The sequence below is a fragment of the Ovis canadensis genome, chromosome 4 (genome assembly GCF_042477335.2).
Source record: "Ovis canadensis isolate MfBH-ARS-UI-01 breed Bighorn chromosome 4, ARS-UI_OviCan_v2, whole genome shotgun sequence".
In the NCBI taxonomy this organism is placed as follows: domain Eukaryota; kingdom Metazoa; phylum Chordata; class Mammalia; order Artiodactyla; family Bovidae; genus Ovis; species Ovis canadensis.
This window is the reverse complement of record NC_091248.1, coordinates 109554031-109566844: the sequence shown is the minus strand read 5'-3', so window position 1 is coordinate 109566844 and position 12814 is coordinate 109554031. Positions and strand designations below refer to the sequence as shown.

Genomic DNA, 12814 nt, shown 5'->3' with positions numbered 1-12814 from the left:
CAGCACTCACAGATCTCGAAATGTAATGTGCTCATTTGTTCATTTCCAAGTAGTCTGTAATTTCAATTTTAATTCCTCTTTAATCCAAGTTAATTAGAAGTGCACTTTCTCATTTTTACAGGGATCGTGTTTTGTCTGTCACTTTTACTATTTTTGTTGTTAAACAATAATTTTATGTATATGGTTAAGTCTGAATGCTTAACATAAAAATGTTAAGCTTGAATGACTTCTACTTTTTTGAATCTACTGCAATTTTCTTTATAAATATTCCATGTAAGTTTTAAAAATGTGTATATCTCCCCATTATTTCTCAAGTATAAAGTTTCCTAAAAATTGAGCCTCCCAGTTCTTTTTTTTCCATACTTGAAACGTAAATTTGCTTTTCTTTGTTACATCTATTACTCAATCTAAATTCTTGGGTAATTTTGTTTTAGGTGTTTTAGGTAGGCAGCATATAGGTCTTTAGGGCTTGGGGTCTTTTCTTTCTTTTCCAATCTGAGGGACTCTCTTTTCACATGGTTACTAAATCCATTCTCACCGTGATTATGGGCTAATTTGTGCATCTTCTGTGTATTCTGTTTACAATACTTTGTTATTATTTCTCCTTTTTTTTCTCATTTCCCCTTCTGTTGAAAGGATGATGTTTTCCTATTTAATATTTTTTAATGGCTAGGAAGTTAGACATCCTGTTTCAACTTTTCCAGTGGTTACTCTATTTTTGAAGCATATATTAAACTTATTTTATAAAATCAATATTTTCAATTACTGAGTATAACTAGCTTCTCTCCAAACAAGTCAAGAACCTCTTCATGCTTTTACTTCTCTCCTTTGCCCAGCTGCCTCCCAAGTAGAGGTTATTAGGGATTTTAATTCCAGATTGTGCACTCATTCTCCTTCCTCACTCTCCTCGATCAACAGTGATTTTAAACAAGTTTTGCCGTATTTTGTCACCAGATTTTGTGTTCACCACACCTTCCCCTTTGATTTGTGTTTTCATTTTCCCAGAAATACACTGTTTATTTCTCCAGAGAGGGTGCTTGAGTGGCATATTTTCGGAGCCCTTCCGTTCCTGAAAGTGTTTTTATTGTGCTCTCACACTTGAATGGTAGGCTTACCCGCGTACAGAATTCTCAGTTGAAAATCATTTTCCCTCAGAACCTTGAAAGCTTTGCTCTCCTGTCTCACTGCTGCTGGAGAGCAGCTTTGACTCGGTGGCCACTCACCCACTGTTCCCCTCCTCAGGGTCTAGAAAGTAGACTACACACTTCTCAACCACTCACTCGTTCCGCAAGAAGTTTTTGTGCATGTCATGTCCCGGGCTCTCCACTGGGATTTTTTGAAATGGAATATTTCATGCACATAGAGAAGTATAAGAGGATACATAACACAGCAAACAGGATTGTACCCACCATCCATACTGACAGATCTTACCATGTTGCCTTACTTAAGTTTCTTAAAAAATAAATACAACACTAAAGAATCTGTTGAAATCTCATTCCCTTTCCTCTCACACCAGAGATGATTACAGCCTAAAATGTGTTTATCATACCCATTCATGGATTTTATTTTTGATATATGGATATATATGATGGATAATACATGAAATAAAAAATTAATAACTCATATAGTGCTTACTATCTGCCTATGGATGGTCTGATCACCTTACATATGATAACTTGTTGTCACTACAGCCCAAGGTAGTAGGTACTATTATTATCTCCTTTTTATAAATGAGAAGTAATTTAATTAAGTCTCATAGCTGATCAACTAGGCGACAGCAACCAATGCCTGAGAGCCTGGCTGCAGAGTTTGTGCTATTAACAACTGTAATCTGCTAATTTAATAATAATTCCCATGTACTTAATCTTCACATGTGTGTCAATTGCTCAGTCATGTCTGACTCTGTGACCCCATGGGCTATAGCCCCCAGGCCACGTACATGCTATCAGATTAGACAAATTCTTCTAAAATCTTGGGGGTTTTTTTCCTGCCCTATTTACTGAGCATAAAACATTATCTATGAGCTAGCTGGGGGTTTTTTTGTTGTTCATCATTTATTTTTACTAGTGTATAGTATTGCCTTGCATTTTTATCAATATTTAGATTGCTTCAAAAATTTACGGCAAATGTTCCATTGAATATATCTGCAGCCATCTCCTAGGGCTAACAATCAGAGTTTCTCTAAATATCTACCAAGGCATGATATTTCTAAGTCACAGGGTATGTACAGTGTCATCTTTACAAATTATTGTTAAATAGCTGCACCAACTTATATTCCTCCATGTGAAAAGGGAAGGTCCCAGGTCCTGTGCTGAGATTTGAATCTGACTTGTTCGACTCCACACATATTGCTGAACTGTTGGGCCATCATAAAACCTCCACCTACTTTCTTCTGTCTCAATACAGACAACTCAGTCAAGCCTTTGCTCTCAGTCTCATTATGTAAAAATATTTACTGATAATTTACCACATGCTAACTCTTTCTGTCAATAATCATTTTTTAAAGCTCATAACAGTACCGGCACTGAAAAGTATTTGAAATTAGTCAAATAAAGGCTCACCTGATTTTCATAAGGTCATGAATACTTTGCTTAGGCTTGTAAATTAACATAAGCCTGAATGTAGCATGAAAGAAGTTCAGCTGGATCTAAAAGAAACTGACAGCTAAGAACATAGGAATTTATTAAGAATTGAAATTGAATGTAAATAATTATATTTAAATTATTAGATTATATGAAATAGAAAGTATTCAATGTTTATAGATTAATATAAACTGTAAATTTAAAAATATTTAGATAATGAATTATTATCATTATACTAAAACATTAAACAAAAGAATTATATACGGCATTTGAGAAACTCTACCAAAAGTTAGACTCCCTATCCTTCAAAAACATACACATAAAAATATATGCATGTATGCATAAGTTGCTTCAGTCGTGTCCAATTCTCAGTGATCCCATGGACTGTAGCCCACCAGGCTCCTCTGTCCATGAAATTCTCCAGGCAAAAATACTGGAGTGAGTAGCCATTTCCTTCTCGGGGGGTAGCTTCCTGACTCAGTGATTGAACCTAGGTCTCCTGCATTTCAGGAGGATTCTTTGCCATCTGAGCCACCAGGGACACCCATAAAAAATACACAGCACTTTTTAAAAGACCCTTTCATCCTGTTGCCCAGTCAGGCATGCAGAACAAACTGCAAACTGCAAAAGCATCAGACTCATAGATCCAAATGCCTGCTCAGCATCCCCAGCATGTCTACAAGGCACTTCAAAGTCTCCAAATACAAACTCCCTTTCCACCTCCTACATCTTGCTTCCTCTCAAGTCTTCCTCATCTCAAAATACAAAGTATATTCTTCCCGCTGCTGGACTGAAATCTTAAGAGTCATTTATGAGTCCTCAGCATCTCTCCTGCCCTATATCCAACAGGTCAGCAAGCACACATCTTGCACTGTTCTGCAGAAGACATCCAGACTCAGGCCACACCTCACCACCTACCCTGGCCCCACTCTGGTGGCACGTCGCCTTTGGCTTGAGTTTCTATGGCGGCTAACTAACCCAGCACCTGCTTCCACTCTTGCTGGCACTCTAGTCTGTTCTCCACATAGCAAACAGGGTAAACCTCTAAAGAGTAATTCAAATTATATCACTGCTCAACATCCTCCCTAAAACTTCCCATATCGTTCTTTATATTGGTTTTCAAGGGTCTACATGATCAGCCTTCCCACTCACCCAGATCTCTGAACTCATTTAACTCTTCCCGTGCTCTTACCATCTCTTCCTCTTCATTTATTATGCAAAAGCCTTGTGTTGGCAGGATAAGGGCGCCCCTAACCCCCAGAACCCACGAATATGTTACACTATTACAGTAATTAGACCAAAAGATGACAGTGATTTGGATTAGGGCACTGGCAGGGAAAACAGAAAAGTGAATGGTCAGATACATTTTGAAGACAGAATTAACTAAACATGAAGATGAATTAAATGGGGGAGAGGTGATGGAGAGGGAGGTGTCAAGAATGACACCCAGTTTCCTGGCTTGAGGCACAGGATGTATGAAATGGCTATTTGCTGAGACAGGGAAAAATACGGGAAGATTAGATTTAGGGGTAAAAAGAAGTCAGCTTTTGAATATATTAAGTTTGAGACATCTATGAGACATCACAGGAGGGTTGGGGAGTTATCAAGTAGTCACATGGATATAAAACTACCTGACATCTCTGGAAAATATATCTGGTGTAAAGATTATAATTTCATAAACTGTCAGTATACAGGTGTACTTAAGTCATGGAAAATGTTAACAAGTACCTAGAGAATGTGTAGAATTAACAGAAGAGGGATTTGTATAGAGTTCTGTAGAAATTTAAATTTTAAAACTTAAGTAAAGGAAGATAAATGAATAATTAACACTGGAAAGGAACAGTTAGAAAGACAGAAGAAAGCCCCCCAAAATGAAGTGCCACAGAAGCCGAAAAGACTGTCTCCAGGGTGACTCAACTGCTCTGAAAGATCTGTTACCCTGACGATTCGATTTAGCAGTGTGGAGGTCAATGTTGATCTTGTTTTCCTTTTGAGAAAAGCACTTTTTATTGTGGTACAATAAACATGAAAGGAAATGTACCATTTTTAACCACTCTTAGGCGTTCAGCTCCAAGGCATGAAGTACATTCACACCGCCGGGCATCAGTACTGACCTTAACAAGAAGAATTTCTATGGCAAAGTAAGGGCTAAATATTGGAGTGATTTAAATAATAACACATGAGGGTGTGGAAATGGTGCAAGAGAACAGATACGACACCCATCTCTTGAGAACTTTGGCTTTAGAGGGGAATGTGGCTACGTGACAGCTGCTAGACGAGATGGAGAGTTGAGGGGGAGCTTTTTTTAATTGGAGCTATTATAACGGTTCATTATTGAATGCTGATTGAAATTATTTGGCAGAGAAGGAGAGAGAGAATGTGATGGAGAGCGAGAAGGTACGTTGAGGATTGCGGACCTTGAGAAACAAGAAGTCATGGGGATAGAATTAATGGGAATGGACTGGACTTTGCCAAAAGGCGGGAAGGAGACTAGCACAGATGCAAATGGGTTTGCAATGTTTCTGGGAATGTTAAATGTCTACTTGAGACTGGTAAGCATGAATGAACAGCGAAACTAATCTGTCAGTTTATATATTCCTACTCATTTGTTCCATATATATTTAGAGGATGCCTACTATGTGCCTCCTTTGAACCACTTATCACCAAAGGGGTGGGCAGGTCAATCTCTCTAGGCTTTCAGGAACATATTTTTGATGTTGCTCTTGCAAGCTTCTGAATAAGCTTGGGAGAGAGATCATTTCTGTAACACTTCTTTCAAGTCACAGTAAACACTACATTGAGAAATTACTCTTATTCTACTTTCCATTTCAAATAATCCTCCATTATGCATCCAGAGCGAATTCTTAAGAGGCTACACAAGATACACTGGTTACAGATTAGCTCAAGTGATAGAGCACCAGTTACACAAAAACCCCAAAGTCTTCTCATCAACTTAAACAACTGATGCCCTGTCCATTATTCAGAGAAACAACCAGAGTCAATCAATCCCAAGAAACAAACTCAACTCAGTTCCAAGAAACAACCAGAAAACTCCCCTCCCTATCCAGAGAAACTATCTATGTATAAAGCGTCTCTTCCCTGCAATTTCTTCCAATTCTGCTTCTTTTCATACAAAGAAATCTATCAGGAGATCCTTCCCAGCAGTTGAAGGACTGTGTATCTTCCACTGGAACTGGAAGAGCTCCTTCAGCAACCTCCAAACCAGTATTAGCGCCCCAGCCCCAAGACCCTCATTTGCACTGCTTTTCGAAAATCCAAGAGCGCCATCTAGACAAACTGCAATATCAGCACCACATCCACAGATGAAGAAAAACATGAGCAAATACTTACCTTCAACACGGAGGCACCTCCTTTTCGTTCCAGAAAGATCTTCCCTTAGGTGATCACCTACACAAAAGTAAATGTTACTTTTTCTGCACTGTTGGTAGGAAGGATCCTGTCATCTACAAAAAGCACCCTTCTGAAAATTTAACAGCTAAGAAATCACAACAGAATTATGATGTAGAACTGAATGACAACGAAAGCACTATTTTGAAACCTGTGGAGTAAAGACAAGACATAAGAAACTTCTCTTCAATGGGAATTTATAGACCTAAGTTATATTTTTGAAAATAAGAAAGATTGGAAATTAATGTGTTAGGTATTTCAGTTGAAACACTTTTTTTTTTTTAAAAAAAGAGAAGATGTAATGTGCTAAACTAGACAAAAAGAATAAGAGATTAATAAAAAATAAATACAGCAATTAAACAAATATATATTTTAAAAGTAACAGATATGATCAGCAAAAGCTGGCTATTTTTTAAAAGACTACAGACAAACTTGTACAGGTTTGTCTTAAAGTGTAGACAAACCCTCTGCTCAGACAAAAAAGAACAGAGAATTCACAAATATATATCAGGAATGAAAAGGAGGATATAACTACAGATACCATAGAAAATTTTTAAATAATGAGGGTATGTTATGAATCACATACCAAAATTTTAGAAGCTTGATTGTAATATCTAATTTTTAAAGAAAAGATGTGAATTTCCAAAGTTGACTCAAGAAGATACAGAAAATCCAAATAAACTAATAATCATGAGAGAAACTGAAATGAATTTTCAAAATATGATGGTTTCACAGATGAGATTTACCAAACATTCAAGAAACAACAGAACCTATTATATACAAATTGTTACAGATAACAGAAAAACATCTAAATGCATTTCATGAGAGTAGTATAAACCTGGACAAAGGTAGCACAGGAAAAGAAAATTATAAGCCAGTATCAGCTATGAACATAGATGCTACAATAAAAAAGCACTTGCAAATTGCATAAGTGGTGTATTAAAAAATAATAGTACATCATGGCAAAGCAAGATTTATGTCAATGAATGCAAGGAAAAATCCATGGTAGAAAAACCTATCAAAGTTATCCATTACTTTAATATATCAGACAAAACTAATTATCATCTCAAAAGTTTTAGAAAAAGCACTTAATAACATTCAATATTCATTTCATTGTTTAAAAATATTCCTTCTTTAAACTCAACTGGGAGAGAAAAGGACTCCCTAACCTAATAAAGAGTTTCTATCAAAAACTTATAGCAACTATCATAAATAATGATGACACACTAGAAACATTCTCAATGAGACAGAAATAGGAAAATATTGCTTACTATTTGACATTATATTGGAGGTCCCCGTCCATTCAATGAGATAAAAGGAGAAAGTATCAAGAGTATCATTCAGAGATAATATTATCTACATAAAAATAAAAGAGAATTTGCAAATAAACTTTAGTAAGAAAGTTAAGCATATTTGCTGAAACAATCCAGAGATTAGGATGCCACCCTCTCACTGCCAAGGGCTGGGGTTCAATCCTTGGTTGGAGAATTAAGATCCCACCAGCCACGCAGCATGGCCAAAAAAAAAAAAAGGATTATTCTAAAATCAGTAACAATTCCCAGTAGCAGCAGTAACCCATTAAAAAATTTTTAAAGGATCCCATTTCTAAAAGCAACAAAATAGTAAGATACCTAGGAATAAATCTAACAAGTACAAGAGCTTTAAACACAAAAGCATAAAATGTTACAGAAGGATATCAGGAAATCAGAATAATATTAATATACTAGATGACTCAATTTTATAAAAATGTCATACCTCCCAAACTTTAACCTGAAAATTTAACTGACCAAAATACCAGAAAGGTTTGTCAACAGAAATTGACCAACTGATACTAAAGTTAGTATAGGAAAGCAGAGGTCCGAAAATAGCTGTTACAGCTTTTTTTAATGAACAAATAGGTAAATGTGCTTCTATAGGTGAAGATTCATTATAAAACCATAATAATTAAAAATATGTGGTACTGGCTCAGAACTGGTTTGGCCAATAGAAAAGGACAAAGTAGAAATCTGTCCATGAATATACAGAAATTTAATTTATAATCACAGTGGCATTACCCATTAGGGAAGGAATGAAAGACTGTTTAGTAAATCAAGTCATAATAACAGTTTTCCATATGGAAAGAGGGAGAATAAAATTAAATTCTTACTTTACACCATTCAAAAAATAAATCCCTGATGGATCCATTTTACAAGTGTGGCAAACAAAACTTAAAACATTAAGGGAAAAAACTTTGGAGGGTATCTTTGTGGCATCACATGTGGAGAGGTGTCTTTAAGATGACGCAAATGACACAAACTCTAAAGATCAGTGAATAGGACTACATTTTAAATTTTCTGTAGTTCAAAAGTTATCAAAAGTTAAACGAGTCACAGAATGAGGCAATATAGTGTTGTATATGTGGACTCCTACAAACCAAAAGGGGGGAAGATGAAAACATTCACAGCCCATTGGATAAATAGATGAGGACTGTGAAAAAACAAACCACACACTCAGAAACTTTAATAGCCAGTAAATATATGAAAAAACACTCAACCTCATTGGCAGTGAGGGAAATTTAAATTAACAATAAGATTCTGAGTTTTCAAAAAATATCTAATTGTCAGAAATAAGAAAAGTCTGAATTTAGAAATGTTGAAGGTCATGTGAGGGAAACAGGAACTCTTATAGACTGCTGATAGTTGTGTAAATTGAAAAAATATTTGGCAGTCTCTAATAAACTGAAAACGTGTGTGTAACCTAGCAATTCCCCATTAGGAAGACACAGAAATTCTCACATGTATGCAAGGGACACAGGAACACATATGTTCATATGAACATCGCTGTTAATACCAAAATATTTGCAGCAGTTTCAATATTCATTAATAGGGAAATGAATAAACCCAACATATTCATATACACGGATCTATAATATAGCAACTAAAATGAATTAACAGGATTTATATTTATCAACATGGTGAGAAAGAATGAAAACATACCAGGAAGGAAAAACAAAACAAGTTACAAAATATGTACAGTCTAATACCACACGTGCATTTTAAAAATCAAAGCAATACTCTGTGCTTGTATGGGTTCATATATAGTAAAAGTATAAACCTAAAGGAAAGTTACATACCAAATTCATGATAGTACTTGCCTTGGAGAAAAGGGTGTAGAATGGTTTTGGGGAGGAGTGCAGAGGGACTTCAATTTTATCAGAAACGATGAACAGCTCAATTAAAAACAGACCTGAAGCAGGTATGGCAAAATGCTGACATATACTAGTTATATGAGACAGGTACATGGGTGCCTGTAATAGTCTCTCTGCATTTTAAAATAGCTTTAGATTTTTTTTCTAAATAATAATATTTTTTAAAAACAGCTAGTGAAGAATTCTATCTGATACAATCTTAATATGTGTAGAGTGAGAGTTAATTGTCTAAAATTTTGAAGCAAGCAGCTTTATAATAATTATTTGTTTTAGAATAGAATCTCCATAAAAATAATAAAGCTGACAGGATCATAAAACTACTGAAATGAATAAAGTAGATTCTGTAAGTGTCAACATGGATAGTTTTCAAAATCATATTGAGGGGGAAAAGTAAGTTGCAAAATGATATGTACATTTTGCTGTACCATTTATAAAGAAAACTTAAAACATATAAGCATAGACATATATATTTACTATATTTACATGTAAATATATAGAGGTAATTAGGTAATAAAGAATAATAACCGTACTGGAAGCATACACATTTTATGACACTGATAACCTAGGCAAGTAAGAGAGAAAGGTGAATGAAACTGGGGAGGGAAATAAGGTGACAGTCAGCTCTATCTGGAATCTTTAATATAAATAAAAAGCCTGAAGCAAATGTGACAAATATTTCACGTTTGATTATCCTAGGAAGTACATACATTAATGTTTGTTATTCTTGAGGTATCTGCATTTTTAATTTTCAAAAGAAAAAGAAAAGCATTAAAGAACTGCAAATCAACTGCACATAATTCAAATATATATAAGTAAAGCTTGTATACATCAAAACCCACGCTATGGCTATTTTTAGAAATTATCCTGTTTGCTTTTCTGTGTGCTTTTAATTTTTTTTTAAGTCATAGGAGGAAAAAAATGAAAGCAGCAAAGAAATATAAACATATACACACACATATATCTGACTATATAAAAAGAAAAAGCTCTACAATCACAAAACACCATATGAGCAATTCTATATAATTTGCTGCGTTTTCTTATTTTTAATTTTTGTCAAGAGAAAAATAAAAGACGTTGCCTAATTGGAAACGTGACTTTCTATTATTAAAATTGTGGGAGTCCATTTTAATGTGTTTATCTTGCTGCTAGTCTATAATTTATATTTCAGCGTGGAAATTTGTTTGTATGCCTGTGACAGGTTAATGCAGTTTAAACATGCATTTTTCTTTCGTTGGCTGAATGGTTAAATCGTTACTCAAAAGATTTTAAGTTTCAATTTCAACCATGAGAGGATTCTTTGCTTTTTACAAGGTTAAAAATGTTTCTGGTTCGAAAATTAATTAATGGCTACGTAGCGGCTCTATTTAGGGAATCGGTACGGACCCTGGGTTGACAGCGGGACTGTTAGATGAGAAAACTTTTTTTGGGGGGGTGAAAACTCCGGGATATTTTAAATCTGATCGGAGAGCGGTAACAGTGAAACGCAATCCCAGCCCGCTTTACTAACAATCGTAATTATGAATCGAAAGACATGTCAGGTATAAGCATTTTTTTCCCTTAAAAAAAAAGTTTCGCGGACTCCGCCGGACACCCAGCTGGCGGAGGACCAGCGGGCGAAGGGGGGGCGAAGCCGGCAGGCTGCCCAGAAGTTACGATCGGGGAGTTTTCTCTTTATTAAAATTACCTGGCTCGCCGGCAGAGGCAAGAATGCGAAGACAAGATAATTTCTTAGGCTGTTAGGAATCACTTAGCCCCGGTGGGCCGCGCGTTCCGAGGGGTGTCCTGCCGGCCGGGGCGGGTCCCGCCGCCCCCGCGGGCTCCGGTGCGTCAGGGGCGCGTCAGGCGGGGCGGGCTCCGCGCGGGCGGCCGCGGCGGCGGCTGCTGCGGCGGCGGTGGCGGCGGCGGCGGCGGCGGCGGCTGCGGCGGCGGCGGCGGCGGCGGCGGCGGCGGCAGCGGCGGCGGCGGCGGGTGGCGGGCGGCGCGCACCGGGCCTCCTGCTTCTCGCTCCGAGGCAGCGGGGACGGACGCTCCCGAGAACTCTCTCGCCCGCGGCCGGCCGCGCTCGGACGGCGCGCGCCGGCGGCCCGGCGGTGCCAGCATGTCGGCTGCCGTGGCGTGCCTGGACTACTTCGCCGCCGAGTGCTTGGTGTCCATGTCCGCGGGTGCTGTGGTTCACCGCCGCCCGCCGGACCCCGAGGGCGCGGGCGGAGCGGCCAGCTCGGAGGTGGGTGCGGCGCCGCCGGAGTCCGCTCTGCCGGGTCCGGGGCCACCGGGGCCCGCGTCGGTCCCCCCGCTCCCCCAGGTCCCCGCCCCTAGCCCCGGCGCGGGCGGCGCCGCGCCCCACCTGCTGGCTGCAAGCGTCTTGGCTGACTTGCGCGGCGGCTCTGGTGGGGGCTTCGGAGAGTACTCCGGGGAAGTTCTGCGCGACTGGTCCGGCTCCTCCGACCCGACCCCGTGCTCCGGCCCGACCCTGGGCTCCCAGCCAGCCCCGGCCTCCAGCGCAGCCGAGGTCTCGGGACCCATGCACTCCACCGACGCGCTCGAAGTCCCTGGCGCGCCAGCCGTCCCGGGAGCGCCTGCCCACCCTGGCGCGGTGTCTGGCGTGGCCCCTGGGGCCGGCCCCGCCCCCGCCACGGGTCCAGGCCCCCGTCGGAGGCCAGTAACACCTGCTGCCAAGCGCCATCGCTGCCCCTTTCCGGGCTGCAACAAAGCCTATTACAAGTCATCACATCTGAAGTCCCACCAGCGCACCCACACGGGTGAGCGCCCTTTCTCCTGCGACTGGCTCGACTGCGACAAGAAGTTTACGCGCTCCGACGAGCTGGCCCGCCACTACAGGACGCACACGGGCGAGAAACGCTTCTCCTGCCCACTCTGCCCCAAGCAGTTCTCTCGGAGCGACCACCTGACCAAGCACGCCCGCCGCCACCCATCCTATCATCCTGACATGATCGAGTACCGGGGGCGCCGTCGCACCCCCCGCGTCGACCCGCAACCCGCCAACCTGGTGGACAGCTCCGGCTCCGTCCCCGGGCAGGTGCCCAGCTTCACCACCTGCTTGTCTGACAGTCACTGCTGTTAGTCGTTCCCGCAAGGATGATCCCCCAGGCCACTGTCCTTGCTTTTTCTCTGCCCATCCCTCTTTCCCTGAGTGATTATAATCAAGGCACAGACTGGCTTCTCCGCTTTGGCGGGTGTGGGTGGGGGGAGGGGGTCCAGGCAGGCATGTTGGACTCTGGGGAGGGACTGGGGGCCCGAAAATAGCAAGAATTCTTACAACACGTATATCATCCAAAAGGGGGGGATTGCCTCAAGACAGACCCCCGGAACTGATAAGAAGGGATGAACCCCCATACTCTCCAGAGTCCTGAAGATTCTCCCTTCCATGGGAACCAGAGATGTGAAACTGGAATTCTCAGGTGCCTGAGGAGCTCTCAGTCTCAAAAGACTCTGGTGTCTTACCCACCCTCCAGGGCGGACCTTGGAGAGGGTGTCAGGGGTGGCAGTCTTGGGAATGTCCAGGACTGGGATGGTGAGAGGCCTTTGGAAACAGAAATGATTTCTATTTCTGTAAACAGTGATGTTTACTAATGTATTTTTAGTATCTTTTAAACAGGGATCCCAGGTTGATAGGAGG

The 12814-nt window shown here is 40.4% G+C and overlaps 1 protein-coding gene and 1 long non-coding RNA gene across 2 annotated transcripts in view; one reads left to right on the top strand and one right to left on the bottom strand.

Annotated features, from left to right (window-relative positions):
- The window catches only part of LOC138439506 (uncharacterized), a 108543-nt gene extending 97554 nt beyond the window's left edge, over window positions 1-10989 (bottom strand). The window contains exons 1-2 of the long non-coding RNA XR_011256750.1: window positions 10862-10989; window positions 5934-5990 (exon numbers count right to left, since the gene is read on the bottom strand). This is a non-coding gene — a long non-coding RNA (uncharacterized lncRNA). The remainder of the gene's footprint in view (window positions 1-5933; window positions 5991-10861) is intronic.
- A 173-nt stretch (window positions 10990-11162) lies between these two features.
- On the top strand, window positions 11163-12350 carry KLF14 (KLF transcription factor 14). Its single transcript, XM_069588835.1, has one exon. It carries the CDS (start codon window positions 11276-11278, stop codon window positions 12257-12259), a length of 984 nt encoding a protein of 327 aa, XP_069444936.1. The 5' UTR covers window positions 11163-11275; the 3' UTR covers window positions 12260-12350.
- The last annotated feature ends 464 nt before the right edge of the window (window positions 12351-12814 follow it).